We start from the raw sequence: 13,263 nt of genomic DNA, 5'->3' as shown, positions 1-13,263 counted from the left end.
CTTAATTCATTCAAAATTAGGTCATATGACACTATTTGAAATACTATTGGCTTAGAATGAAAGTAATGTTTGACTCTACACAGGATAAGGCCACCCATCTATGCGTCCCTGGGCTGAAGATGCCTTGACTATAAACGGTACTGTGAATTAAATACACACACACAGGGGAAAACAAAAGAATGTAGCCTTACCAGAGCTTCCCAACTATTAAAGGGCCGGAGTTCTGTTATCTTCTGAGCCTTTTTCTGAGAACACTGAGGAATCAAAGTAAGTTCACCAATTGAAGCATCTTGAAGGAAGTGAAGAATTTTACCTTTATAGCCATCCTCCATTACTTCTTCACCACTACTATAGTCCTCGTCTAATGAACTACCGACATCAGAACCTGAATCATATTCAGAGTCTTCAATAACTCTTTTAGGATTAAATACAGTTTTTTTACGTTTCTTGTTAAAACCATTTTGTGGTTTCATGGAACATTTCTGTTTCAGTTTTGTTTTAGCTGCGTTTTTAGGATAATTTTGACTCCTTGAAGAAACTTCTTTTCCATTTGGAAATTCACTTGGTGAAGCATATTGCATATCTGTGTACAAAGACAAAAATAACTACATTAGAAAGATATAAATTAAATATAAATTAATATAAATTAAATAACTACATTAAAGATAAAATTAAATAAAACTTCAAGTAAGAAAATGATTTATACAAGTATTCATGCTTCTTTTAATACAGAATTCAACTATAATTTATTGTTAAATCTTGATATACTTTAAAGAGAAATACTGAAGTAGAATCTGAAGTTATACAATGAATTGAAATAGTTTCAAAAATAGGTGACAACTTTCTTAAACGAATTAAATATAAATCCTCATTTTCTATCAAAGATCCTGAGAATATAAATGGCAGCTGCATATACATAAGATGTCCCAGATGTTATTTAGCAGCCACACCCCCAGGCCAAAACTGATGGGTGTAGCAAAAATAATGCTCATCCTAAACTAAAACTATCCACAATATGACTAATTTTTCCATCACCCATCCCCACTTCTAGGTTCATCATTACCAAAAATCATTTAAATATGTTATTAAAAAGCACCACTACTTTATCACTGATTACACTATCATATTCCATGGATTTCTAAGATGTCTGTGATCGAAGGTACACTTATTTTATGTACTAGTAAGAAATACGAACAGTTACTCTATAACACAGTATTTTGTTATTTAGAATGTTTATGTTTTACTCAGTCCAAGAGCTTTTAGACTTGCATATTATCATACATTCATTCTTGTACACATATTAAAAAGTAAGCAAAATAAATTGAATATTCTTCACATTTCTTCACATTCATAATCTTTCCCTTCTTTTTTCAGACTCAGAATTGGTGATATTGGTGGTTTTCTTTTCTCCACACAATATCATTCTCTGTGCCATCGAGAGCATTTGTTGTGTAGCATTTCCTAAAATAATTCATTAAAAACAGACAAAAACAACAAAAAACCTAAAGCCATTGTGTTGGCCTTTTAAAAAGCTGGCCTTCTTAAGGATGTTGCTAAACATGTGTGATTCAACTCCTCCCCACTACTTCTCTACCCTTTGGTTCCTAACGTTAAAAATGTTCCACTATGGGATCAGGGACTTTCTTCCATGCCAGTGATAACCATCTTATAAGTTTCTGATACTGGTGCTTTTGCTATTCATGTAAGTGCAGGCTAGGACATCTACGTTATAGTGATTATAAGACACCAGCAATTGTAAGATCTTTCCTAAGAGCTGTTAAAATGTAAAAAAAAAAAAAAATGTTTCTTTTGTACTCAATAAAACATGGTAGTTTATAAGTAGACTTAACTATCAAAAAAAAGTTAGCCAAATAGAAAAAAATGTTTATTGTTTCATTCTACACTGCAGTAAAGAACAGGCCAAAACATCTGGGAACTGGTTTCTAACATCTTGTGCAATCCCATTCTCTGGTTATTAGCTAATAGGTTTACTATTTTCTTATATACTAAGATATAATATATTGGGAAATATGAATTTTCTGTAATGACATAGAACAGATAATTACCTTGGTCTTCCGCAAACACTTTTAAAGATTCTAAAGCCTCTGTGTACATCCATTCATGTTCCTTGAGTACTTCCCTTAATTCCTAGAAATAAGTCATTGATCTTTTTATTAAAAATCTAAAATTAACAACTTGTTGAAAACTTTTATGCTCTTTTAAAAATTTGTAAATCACCTGAAAACTTAATAGAATTCATATCTGATTATTTCACACTTGTTTTTATGTTGCTTTACAAATGCTTTCTGTATATTTAATTTCACTTTCGTAAATTGCTTCAAAGGGAGGGAAGCTTGATAGTTTTTGCATTTCTACTCTTGCTATGAAGTGCTCTGAACACTAGAGTATGAAAACATGTTTGCTCAATTAAACTGCAACATGCAGCTAGGCTTTTATAAACTGCCAACTTCAAAACATGTAATTTGAACATATGCAAAGAACCAGTATAGCAACAAGACTCTGCATTCAGCTCATCAGAATTTAGCAGATGTACTACCTGTACATATACTGAATAAATCAATACAAGTGTAAATGTATTCCCAATGTTAAACAAATAATGTGTTTTCAAGTACAATAAGGTGATTAAACACAAGGATTTTTAGCACTGGCATGCTTGGCATGGGTCTTTACTGACCCTGAAAGTATTTTTACTATCTATCAAATACACCAAAGCTTATTAAGACACTGAAATACAGTATTACACTTTAAAATTCTTCATGAAAAATTTAAAGGATGAGAATATGAAGAAAGCTAAAACAAGTGACTTGGGATTATAGATGGCTTTGTAGAGGATCTGCATTTTATATGAGATGACAGTTGTTACTACAGTTATGTTTGTTATGATTACATGATGTTACCATTATAATGCTGATACTATAGTTAGCAAATAAGGTAAATAAATAATGTAAACTAGCAGTACAAAGATATTTTATAATATTAATAAATAAGAATATTTAATCAGAACAGTGCAAAATTCACCCTAAGCTTTTCACATGGTTGATCTCAAAAGACTATTTTGTAATACAAACATTTAGTACATACTGATTAAATTTCTGCACATGACTACTCACCTCTTTATCAAAATTGGGAAATTCCTTTTGCAATTTCAACACAATACTTTCCTGTTTTTCCCAATTACTGCTAGATTCTGCAGACTCATTTGACTCCTCTCCCTAATGGGGAGGTAAAAAAGAGAACCAATTTAAGATATCATCAATAACAACAGTCTTAAGACAATCACATTTGTATTTTGACTTGATTTGGAAGTTTTCACATTCGATCAAGAAGAATCCAAAAATGTTTCTTTTTGTTCATGTGAAAATGGACAAATTTATATCTTAAGGATAAAAAATATTACTGGTTTAAGATCACTCAAAAGACCTTGACTACATATCCAGTAACTCACACTTCACTCATACAATGCTCAAAATAAGCTAAATCTGCTAAAACAACTAGAATGATCCTCAAACTAACTCGAAATAATTCAGGTATACTGAAGTCTCTCCAAGCTAATGGCAAAAACCGAACCAAACCGAACCGAACCAAACCAAACCAAAACACCTCATCCGTGCTGACAATTTCATATCCTCTACAAATTTCAAATACTGAGAGAAAAAAAGTTTACTTTTACTTCAGTCTTGAATTGTTTAAATATTAACTGCTCAGTCACAACAAAAGTGACACAATGACAAAGAAACTTATACAAAACTAAATAATATATAAATTAAACATTAATTTGGGAACTGTGGCTACTCATACACACTATCTCTTTCCTCTGTCACTTAACTTCATTTGAAGAAACTGGTTAAAATTCCACATTTAAACAAAAAAAGATTCCTTGGGCTCATATATAAGAAAAATCTTGCATTTAGTCAATCTAAAAGCATTTATTTACTTTGCTAAGATACTGTACCACAAGTTATACAAACATGAGAGAGAAAAGCACGGTTTCATACTTTCTCTTTTACCTCCATTCTTATCCAACAACAATACTATTTTTTTCTTTCACTAAGAGAGAAATATCTAAATTGTGAGCGATACCTTTCTTGCACACAGGAATAAGATGAAGTTCCACACAACAGAGACATAAGATGGTATGTAAGTTAGGAGTAGGAAGAAGAAAACTAGATGTGTTTTTGTAATAGTAAGTGGCCTGTGTCGGCTGGAGCACAGAGACCGTGGATATGCTATAAAGCTTAAAAATTAGACCAGCGCTAATATTGCTTAAAGGTCTGGAGTGCCAAACTGAGGTCAGTCTTTATTCAGAAAGCAAGAGGATTTTGAGCAGGGGAACAATAAAACATTAATATTTGGAGAAAGCATTTCAAAGCCATCAAAAATTCATACCGCCAACCTCGCTTTGCAGATGAAGACACTGAAACTCGAAGAACAATCCTTTTAAAGGTCACAGATGGATAACAGCCAGCTGAGGTACAAATAGAAACTTAGGTGTCTAACCCTGGATCAGTGTTTTTCCATTACCTAAGTGTTTCCTAAACTTTAGTCATTCACATAGCACATTCATGATTTGAAATGAGTCAAACGTCATCAAAGTATGAATAAACAAATTGCACATAAAACTGAATATTATTCAGCCCTAAAAAAAGGAATGAAGTACTGACACATGCTACAACATGGATGAACCTCAAATATATCAAGCTAAGTGAAAGAAGCTAGACACAAAAGGTCATATATTTTATGATGACATGTATATGAAATACTCAGAATAGGTAAATCCAGAGACAGAAAAAACTGACTGGTGGTTGGCAGAGGGGCTAGGGGGAGAAGAGAATGGGGAGAAACTGCTTAAAAAATACAGCATGCTATTACTGGGTGATAAAAATGTTTTGGGACTAGATAGGAGTGGTAGTTGTACAACACTGTGAATGTACTAAATGCCGCTGAATTTTTAATGGTTAATTTTATGCTATGTGAATTTCACCTAAAGAAAAAAAGTTAAAATATTTGGAAAACAGTAAATATGTTTTGGGAATTAAATATGTGACAGCACAAATTAAACATTCAGTAGTAGGTCGTGTGCCGATTTGCTCTTTGCTCTCGGATCCCACACTTCTATCAGCTCTGCTAACACCTGGTGACTGAAAATACCTATGCAGTTCAGTGGTTATGCCCGAGCTTTACAGAAGCCAGGTGATACACAACCTTTGGGCTCAAATCGTCTTAGTGGGTCCAGGGGTTATGAATCAATCCTGTGGTTATCTTTCTGGTTTCAGAATGCAAAGTTGCAACTGACAAATTTGTCACTGCCAGAAATCCCACATTAGCTCCTTGACCCATGGATTAAGGGCCATAATTGTAGAAAATACCAAATCTAAGGCACTAGCATTGTCCCTCTGAAGAAGCAGCAGCAGCAACACCATATTTCTGAGGTAACTGCAGAGACTGACTCCATCATCCCAGATCTCAGGGTAATTTGCCTCCGTGGCCTATACAAAAGCTGCATGGGTCATAGAGAATTAGTTTAGATTATCATAAACAAACAGGTGACGACCCCAACTGTAGCTGCTATACCAGCTGCTAATTTTACTAGAGAAAATCAATATAACTATGAGACTATTACTCTAGCAGTAATTAGAAGAGACTAGTAGAAGCAATCTGCTTTTGTCTGGGCAGGGTCAGTGATGGATACACCTTCACTGTTTTCAGAGCTATGGTGAATCTCCATCTCTCTTTCATAAAACAGTACTCAAGGACTTTGATAGTTTTGCACAGTCCACAGTATATCACTTTGATCCTCTACACTGAAGACGTCACACAGATTGGACTTGATAAGCAGGAAGCAGTGGCTACTTTTAGATGACCTTAGTAAGAAACATGCATGCTAGAGTAGAAAATAACCACCCTCAAATCCTGGGCCCACCACTTTCATGAATTATACAGGGGTCCAATCTGGAGCATGCTGCAAATTCCACTCCGGAAAAAAAAAAAAGACAAATGGCTGGCACTGGTGCCTCTGAGAGAGAGGCACAACACTTCAGTGGGCTTCTTTGGATCCTGGAGGCAATGTATATATATACTTCAGTACAGTGTGTGCCGCTCTGATCAGTTTATGAAGAGCCCTTAAGTCTGTCAGGAATGGGGCCCAGATTAAGACAAGGCTCTGTAGCAGGTCCAGAGTGCAGTGCAAGGTCCTTTGCCACTTGGGTTTTGTGACCAGTAAGTAAATGCAGTGATTCCCAAAGAATCTGTGGCTCATAAGGATGTTGTATTGAAGTCTCTGGAAATCCCCAACAGGAAAATCATGGCAGAGACCCATATGGCTTCAAAGAAAGGTCCTGTCCTCTTCTGCTGACAACTACAATCTGTTCCGCTATAACATGACACATCCATTTCCAAAAATTATTGCACGTGCAAAATGATGAAAATAAAAGCTACCGTGTTTAAGAAAAATTGTGTTAGAGGTATAACATTCAAAAACTTCATTAGTGACACATCTAAACAAAGGAAGAAACCTTAAAAGAAGGGTAGCATAGTTTTACACGTTAAATGGTTAAGAAATACGTAAATACTAAAATAAATATGAACTCAAGTTTGCTTGGGGATGTTAACATTGCAAGAGTTGTAGCTTATGAGTTACTATGAAATGGTAGATGAACGGTTATTTGAAAATGAACAGTTATGGAAAGGTGTGACTCACTGCCCTTGTGCTATCTCTGCTGTATGGCTGAAAATATACATATTAACTTAAAAATAAACAAATAAATAAAATCAATAAATGTCTGCTAACTTTGCTAGCCTCCTCTTCTCATATTAAAGCTGCCTGGGGCTTCCCTGGTGGCACAGTGGTTAAGAATCGCCTGCCAGTGCAGGGGACACGGGTTCAAGCCCTGGTCCAGGAAGATCCCACATGCTGTGGAGCAACTAAGCCCGTGCGCCAACTACTGAGCCCACGTGCCACAACTACTGAAGCCCGCACGCCTATAGCCCGTGCTCTGCAACTGCAACAAGAGACCACAATGAGAAGACTGAGCACTGCAATGAAGGGTAGCCCCGGCTCGCCTGAACTAGAGAAAGCCCACGCGCAGCAATGAAGACCCAACGCAGCCAAAAAAAAAAAGGATAAGATAAATAAATTTAAAAATATATATATTTAAGAAAAAAATAAAACAAATACAGCTGCCTGTTAGGTTCAAGATTCAACTGGATGCCATGAACAACTCTCCTACTATGTTCAGCATTAAAGCCACTATCTTCAGTAAAGAAAAGGCTGAAGTAAACAGTAAAACTGTTTTCAACAACATTTAAAACACCTGATAACTTTATTGTTAATCTGTCATGGTGTAAACTTCTGATTTTCATTGTCACTGTCATCATCATCATCTGCATCCACATGGCCTTCAGCAGCAAATTGTTCCAAGTCTACATCTTCATTTTCTATCCCCTCAAATCCAACTTGTTTTCCTAAACCAACAGTTTGTTGTGAATTTTAAAATATCTCTCTGAAGGTTCAAGTTCTTCAAAATCAAAAATCAAGGCAAGAAAAATTTTCCACGATACATAATGCAAACACTCTTTTGTTATATCACTCCAGGCTTCTAAAATGGTGGCAATGGCCGCTCCAATGTTAAATCTCTTCTAAAATTCTATAACCATATCTGCATTCTCACCTTCAATTACAGTAATTAGTATCTTAAATGTTCACTTTAAATAGTAAGCCATAAATGCTGCTAACACATTTTTACCACGAGACTGTATGAGAGAGGTGGTTTTTGGAGGCAGAAGAAAAAAAGCCTCCTTCAACCAATATCTACTGCACTTTGCAGAATTCTTTATGATCAGATAAAGTGGGAGAAAAATGTTGAACTTCTTTTACAGAGTTTACATAACTGTTAGAACCAGCTGAATGTGAACAACTGCTTACAATACAATCCCACTGAAGACGGCAGCACTGTACACAACTTCAGGCAGTACAACTTATTGCCCATTTTGTATAGAAAAGATGGTTAGAGGTACAGATCAATGATATACCATGGACAACAGCCAAGGAGAAGAACAAGAGTGGAAGATCGGGGAAGAGGTACACGGTTGGACTTAGAAGTTTTTCTGAGAACAGAATGTAAGGGTAAGAGCATCCCATATGAATGTTCGGCAAATGTATCTATTGCATAGGAGTTTTTAATAATCACGTGGACAAGATGGTTCATTCTTTGAACACCAAAATAAGACTGGATGCATGCTTGGATGCACTTGGATGCATGCTCAACGTGTCTATATATAAACGGCCATGGCAACATGGACTAAGTTTGTGCACACAGATCAACACGGTAAGACTTTCTCACACCAACATTTATCTGGCTACTGCTACTGGTGAGTACCTGACCTGCCAAAGCAGAGGCCAACAATGAGTTCCCATGACAGCACCATTCCTTGGGAGATGTAGTCAACTGTCTGGTGGCAAGCTGATTAAATTCGACCCCTTTCATCATGAAAGGGACAGTAACAGAAATCTACTCTGAGTATGGATTAGCCTTTCCTACCCCCCTGGATTTGGCAACATTAGTTATGGATTGAATTGTGTCCCTCTAAAAGTCTTATGTTGAATAATGCCCAGTACCTCAGAATATGACCTCATTTGGAGACAGGGTCTAAGGTAATTATTACTCAGGTAATCAAGTTAAAATGAGGTCATTAGGGTGGGCCCCTAATCCAATGACCGGTGTCCCCATAAAAAGAGGAAATTTGGAGTTGGACAAGCACACAGGGAGCACACACTGTGAAGATAAGGCAGAGATCTACAAGTCTAGGAAGACCAAAGACTGCCAGCAAATCATCATCTGCATCCACATGGCCGTCAGCAGCAAATTGTTCCAAGTCTTCTGTGGTTAGATCATCAGGGTGGGACTCTAGCTCTCCAACAACTCATTTTCTATCCCCTCAAATCCAACTCTAATCAGTGAGTTAGAGAAGGATGGAACAGCCTTTAGGAGGAACCAACCCTGCTGATGCCTAGATCTTGTACTTCTAGCTTCCAGAACTGTGAGACAATATATTTCTGTTGTTTAAGCCACTCAGTTTGTGGTCCTCTGCTACACTGTCCTTAGGAAACTAATGCATCATATACAGATATACAGAAAGCTTAACTCAGTCACAGTACACTGTGACACAATGGTCAACGTTTCTGGCCAGGGGAGCTAATTTCACTGGAATTCATGGAATTCACTGATCTCACCATGTGCCTCAATACCTAGAAGGAGCTGGCATACAGAACAGTGGTATCACAATGAAAATTCAGAATGTGAACCTGTTGCTAACACCTTATAAGGCTAACATGCTGTTCAACAGATGTACAAGCAAAGTTAAGTGCTTTGAACCAGCAATCAATATGATGCTATTTCTTCTACAGCCGTTATACGTAGGTCTGTAAACTAAAATGTGGGCCTAGTCTCTTATACTAGTAGCTCCTCACACCTAAAACTCAAAGAATTTTTACTTCCCATCGTTATTAGTTCTCAAGGCAAGAATACTTCTATGGAGGGACACAACAACTATCCCATTAAATAAGGGTACAGATTGCCATCTGCTATTTACGGCTTCATGCATCACTAAATCACAGGCAAAGGAGGAGGTTACTGTGCTAGTTGGGGTGACTGATTTTGATTACCAAAAAGAAATTGTGCTGAAATGAATACAGACAGGGAGGACTATGTCTAGATTCACTGGGAGGCCTCTTAGTAGATCTACTCCATAAAGTAAAAGTTAATGGAACACTAGAATAACCCAGTAAAAGCATAACCACTATTATTTTTAGATAAGCAGTTAAATATCAAAGGAGTCATCTATAAGAATTATAAGTAGTTGTCACTGAGGAGTATGAAATGGTGCTGGTACTGGTAACAACTGTTTTACGTAAGTGTTGTTCAACCATATGTATCTATTAAATTTTATGAAATAAAATTTAAAGTATATTTTCCCCAAAAGGTACTTTACCACACCACTAGAATATTTTTTAAGTTAATTTTATAACTCAGAAATAAGCAACTAACACTGGATAAATTAAAAAGAAAGCAAAACCAGTCACAAATGAGATGCAACCATAAATTTTCTTAGTTGTAAGAGAGAAGACTGATTCACTGAGGTGCATTTTTAGTATGTCCACAGACTCAACAAATTCTGTGCTTAAGCAACTAATTCTGATGTTGCAATTCAAATTAACTCACTTGATCCAATCTCTTCTTTTTCATAGACTGATCATCATTAAATTCATCTTCCTCAAATGGCTCTGAAGAAGAAGATAATTTTCTTTTCCTAGGTCCACCACCTTCTAAAACAGAGAAGGACATTCAAAGTTTGCACAGATATTATAAGAATCATTAATGCAAAACAAAGGCAAAAATGTTACTATAATGAATATACTTGTAGACAGTTCTCTTGACATCAGGCCCAATGTAATTTCTTCTACATATGACATACATTCAATAAATGTTAACTGAATTGAAGGAAAAATAAACAGAGCCTCTTTACAGTCTTTCAGAAGTAGAAATCACTGTAAAAATGTACTTATTTGTAAACCATCACATTATTTAATGCTAAAAATACACATCTTTAAATTGAAAGTAATTCTATAGTAGGAAGAGGTTCTCCCCAATGCCTGAATGTTCAGTAGTGAAAAAAAAAAAAAATTGAGCCCATCAGCTTATCTGAATAGCATCAGATAATTGTCAATAATTGTCTACTGTGCCAGGCTTTGCAGGGGACTTTTATAAACTGCTGTTCATTTACTTTCCACAAGAAACCTACAAAGTAAGTATAAACTCATTTTACAAATTAGGAGGAACTGAGATACAGAGAGCTCAAGCGATTAATGCTCTTAACCTAAAAACAAGAAAGTATAACACACGAGAGGGCTGTATGACAGTAATAGGAAATCTGCACATTCTGTTATGACTCAGAGAACTCAATCTACATGATCTGGAGAGGCTATGTTGCGTAATTTTTACTTTGTATATATTCATATACTTCTTCAGTACCTTCGCTTTCAGAGAGCAAATTCCAGAGACATACTGCAGTGCTAGTGTGAAAGCAGTTGCTGAAAGCTTACAAAGGTTTAAGATTTCAGTATTAATTATATCAACTATTAATTATATCTAACTATGCAGTTAGAAATAAAACTTGTAGAAATATAATATTGAAAATAAATACAGACATGACAGCTTTTAAGCTGTTAGCATGACAATTTCATAATATGGCTATAACAAAACTGAATGCCATCAACATTTCAGTGTATAGTAATTACATGCTTTAAGTATGCATGCTTAAATTTTTTCCCCTTTGTTTCATAAAGTAAATGTGCATTCTGCATATGCCAACTAATTGCCAGCATCCACTTTAAAAAGGGGAAAATATAACCACCACTCTATCATCTATATATGCTGGGGTTAAGTGAATACCATTAGTAATATCCTAATATTCAAAGTCTGAAAAAAAGCTTCAAACTAGGTGATTTATGCCATGTCACCTAGACATGTTTAATCCTTTCTTAAAAAGAACAAAAGCTTCTTCTTGGTCAATAAAGAATTCTTCAGCCCTAAGTATCTGTTTATATATCTTTCTGTGGTTAATAATATGGCATCAAATTTTTACATGTATATAAAATGGCTACAGACATAAATCTGCAAATATATGTGGGAGAAAACACATAACTAAAAATTTAGTACAAAAGGTTACATAAGAGCACACAATGCTTAGTTACCTACATATATATTTATAATTATTAACCAAAAATTGTGCATATATCTAAAGAAAACAAGTTAATATTCTATGTTAAATACCACTTCCCAATTACATGTCTCATACATTCCCACCTTTTTTGGGGTACACCCATCATCAATTTCAGGAAGAAAAAAAGTAGGTTAGACATGTACCTCACACCCCAAATAAAAATATTTTTTCCTTAAATTCAATATTTAAAAATAAAAAGTAAAACATGAAACTGCAAAAAGAAAATATGAACAAAGAACACAAACAGGCAGTTCAATAGGAAAAAAAAAGAGAAAAGATGGTCAACCTCATTAATAACTAAAGACAGGTAAAATAAAGTACCCTTTTTTTATTCATCCTAAGATTAAAAGGACAGTTGTAGCAGACTGTGGGCAAAGAGCCACTTCTAAACATTATAAATTGTTACAGTCTTTCTGGAAGGTAGTCTTAAATAATACATCTCAGAATTTTAGATGTGTGTTTCTTTCAGTCCAACAATTCTTTTTCTAGGAATTTATTTACAAAACTGATGGAGAATGTTTGCTTAGGCGTACATAAAAATTTTTTAATTAAGTATCTAAGTGCCCATTAATAAGCTATTACACAAGTCAGGATACACTTTTACAAAGAACTGAGTAGACTTTTAGAAATAAAGAAGGTTACAAAACAGCAAAAATAACAGGATGATAGTCACATAAAAATGTTTTGCTTACTCATACATATATAGAGAAATGGAAGAAATAGCTAGACTCCTGACAACATCAGTAAATTCATATTTTTACCTTTTAAAGCAGGGTAAAACTTCAGATACACATTTTTGTTTTTATAACTTAGTATTCATAAATGAAAACTTTCAGAAGGCGATGCAAAAAAGATACCCTTATTGTTTAACATGCAGGATGATACTGTCTATAAAAGATTGTAATTTGTGGTAAAACCAATGTTCAACATCAAGATTTGTGGAACTGTCCAAGATGTCTTACAGGCCTTTTGTTGGTGAGACAAAGCTGTCATTCTATACATTACCTCTAAGTGTACTAGTCTAAAGATAAGGATGACTGATACATGACTATCCTGTCCATTCTAAGAGGAAGCATGGAAGTTTACTTAAAAAAAACAAGAAAAACCTGATTTTTTCTTTCCTTGTAATTTGCCACTTAACACTAAAAAAAAAAAGAAATTATACAAAGTCTAGTATAAGAATGAGAATAAAAAAAACTCAGCTTAAGTTCAAACTTAATAAGGACTGTAAACTCCATGAGGGCAGAGGTTTTGTCCATTTTGTTTTGGCATGTACCCTCAGTGCCTAAAATAGCATCTGGCATCCAGTAGTAGGTGCACAATAAATATCTGTTAAATTAATGAATAAAGTGGAATGACATAAATTGCTCAAGAGAAAAAAGATTAGACACTGCTGTGGAATAAAGTTATCCAACAAATTTTTCAGTGGAAAGATTCTGGAATACTGAGATATTATGAAGACAA

The 13,263-nt window shown here is 35.0% G+C and overlaps 1 protein-coding gene across 1 annotated transcript in view; it reads right to left on the bottom strand.

The window, feature by feature from the left end:
• Positions 1-13,263, bottom strand: part of SMARCAD1 (SWI/SNF-related, matrix-associated actin-dependent regulator of chromatin, subfamily a, containing DEAD/H box 1) — a 69,710-nt gene that overhangs the window by 28,642 nt on the left and 27,805 nt on the right. Inside the window, exons 6-9 of the mRNA XM_060147104.1 lie at positions 10,239-10,342; positions 3,132-3,233; positions 2,067-2,148; positions 192-583 (exon numbers count right to left, since the gene is read on the bottom strand). Of these exons, the coding sequence (XP_060003087.1) occupies positions 192-583; positions 2,067-2,148; positions 3,132-3,233; positions 10,239-10,342 (680 nt within the window). The remainder of the gene's footprint in view (positions 1-191; positions 584-2,066; positions 2,149-3,131; positions 3,234-10,238; positions 10,343-13,263) is intronic.

Source organism: Lagenorhynchus albirostris, chromosome 4 (assembly GCF_949774975.1).
Source record: "Lagenorhynchus albirostris chromosome 4, mLagAlb1.1, whole genome shotgun sequence".
Classification (NCBI taxonomy): Eukaryota; Metazoa; Chordata; class Mammalia; order Artiodactyla; family Delphinidae; genus Lagenorhynchus; species Lagenorhynchus albirostris.
This window is presented reverse-complemented; position numbering and strand designations above follow the sequence as displayed.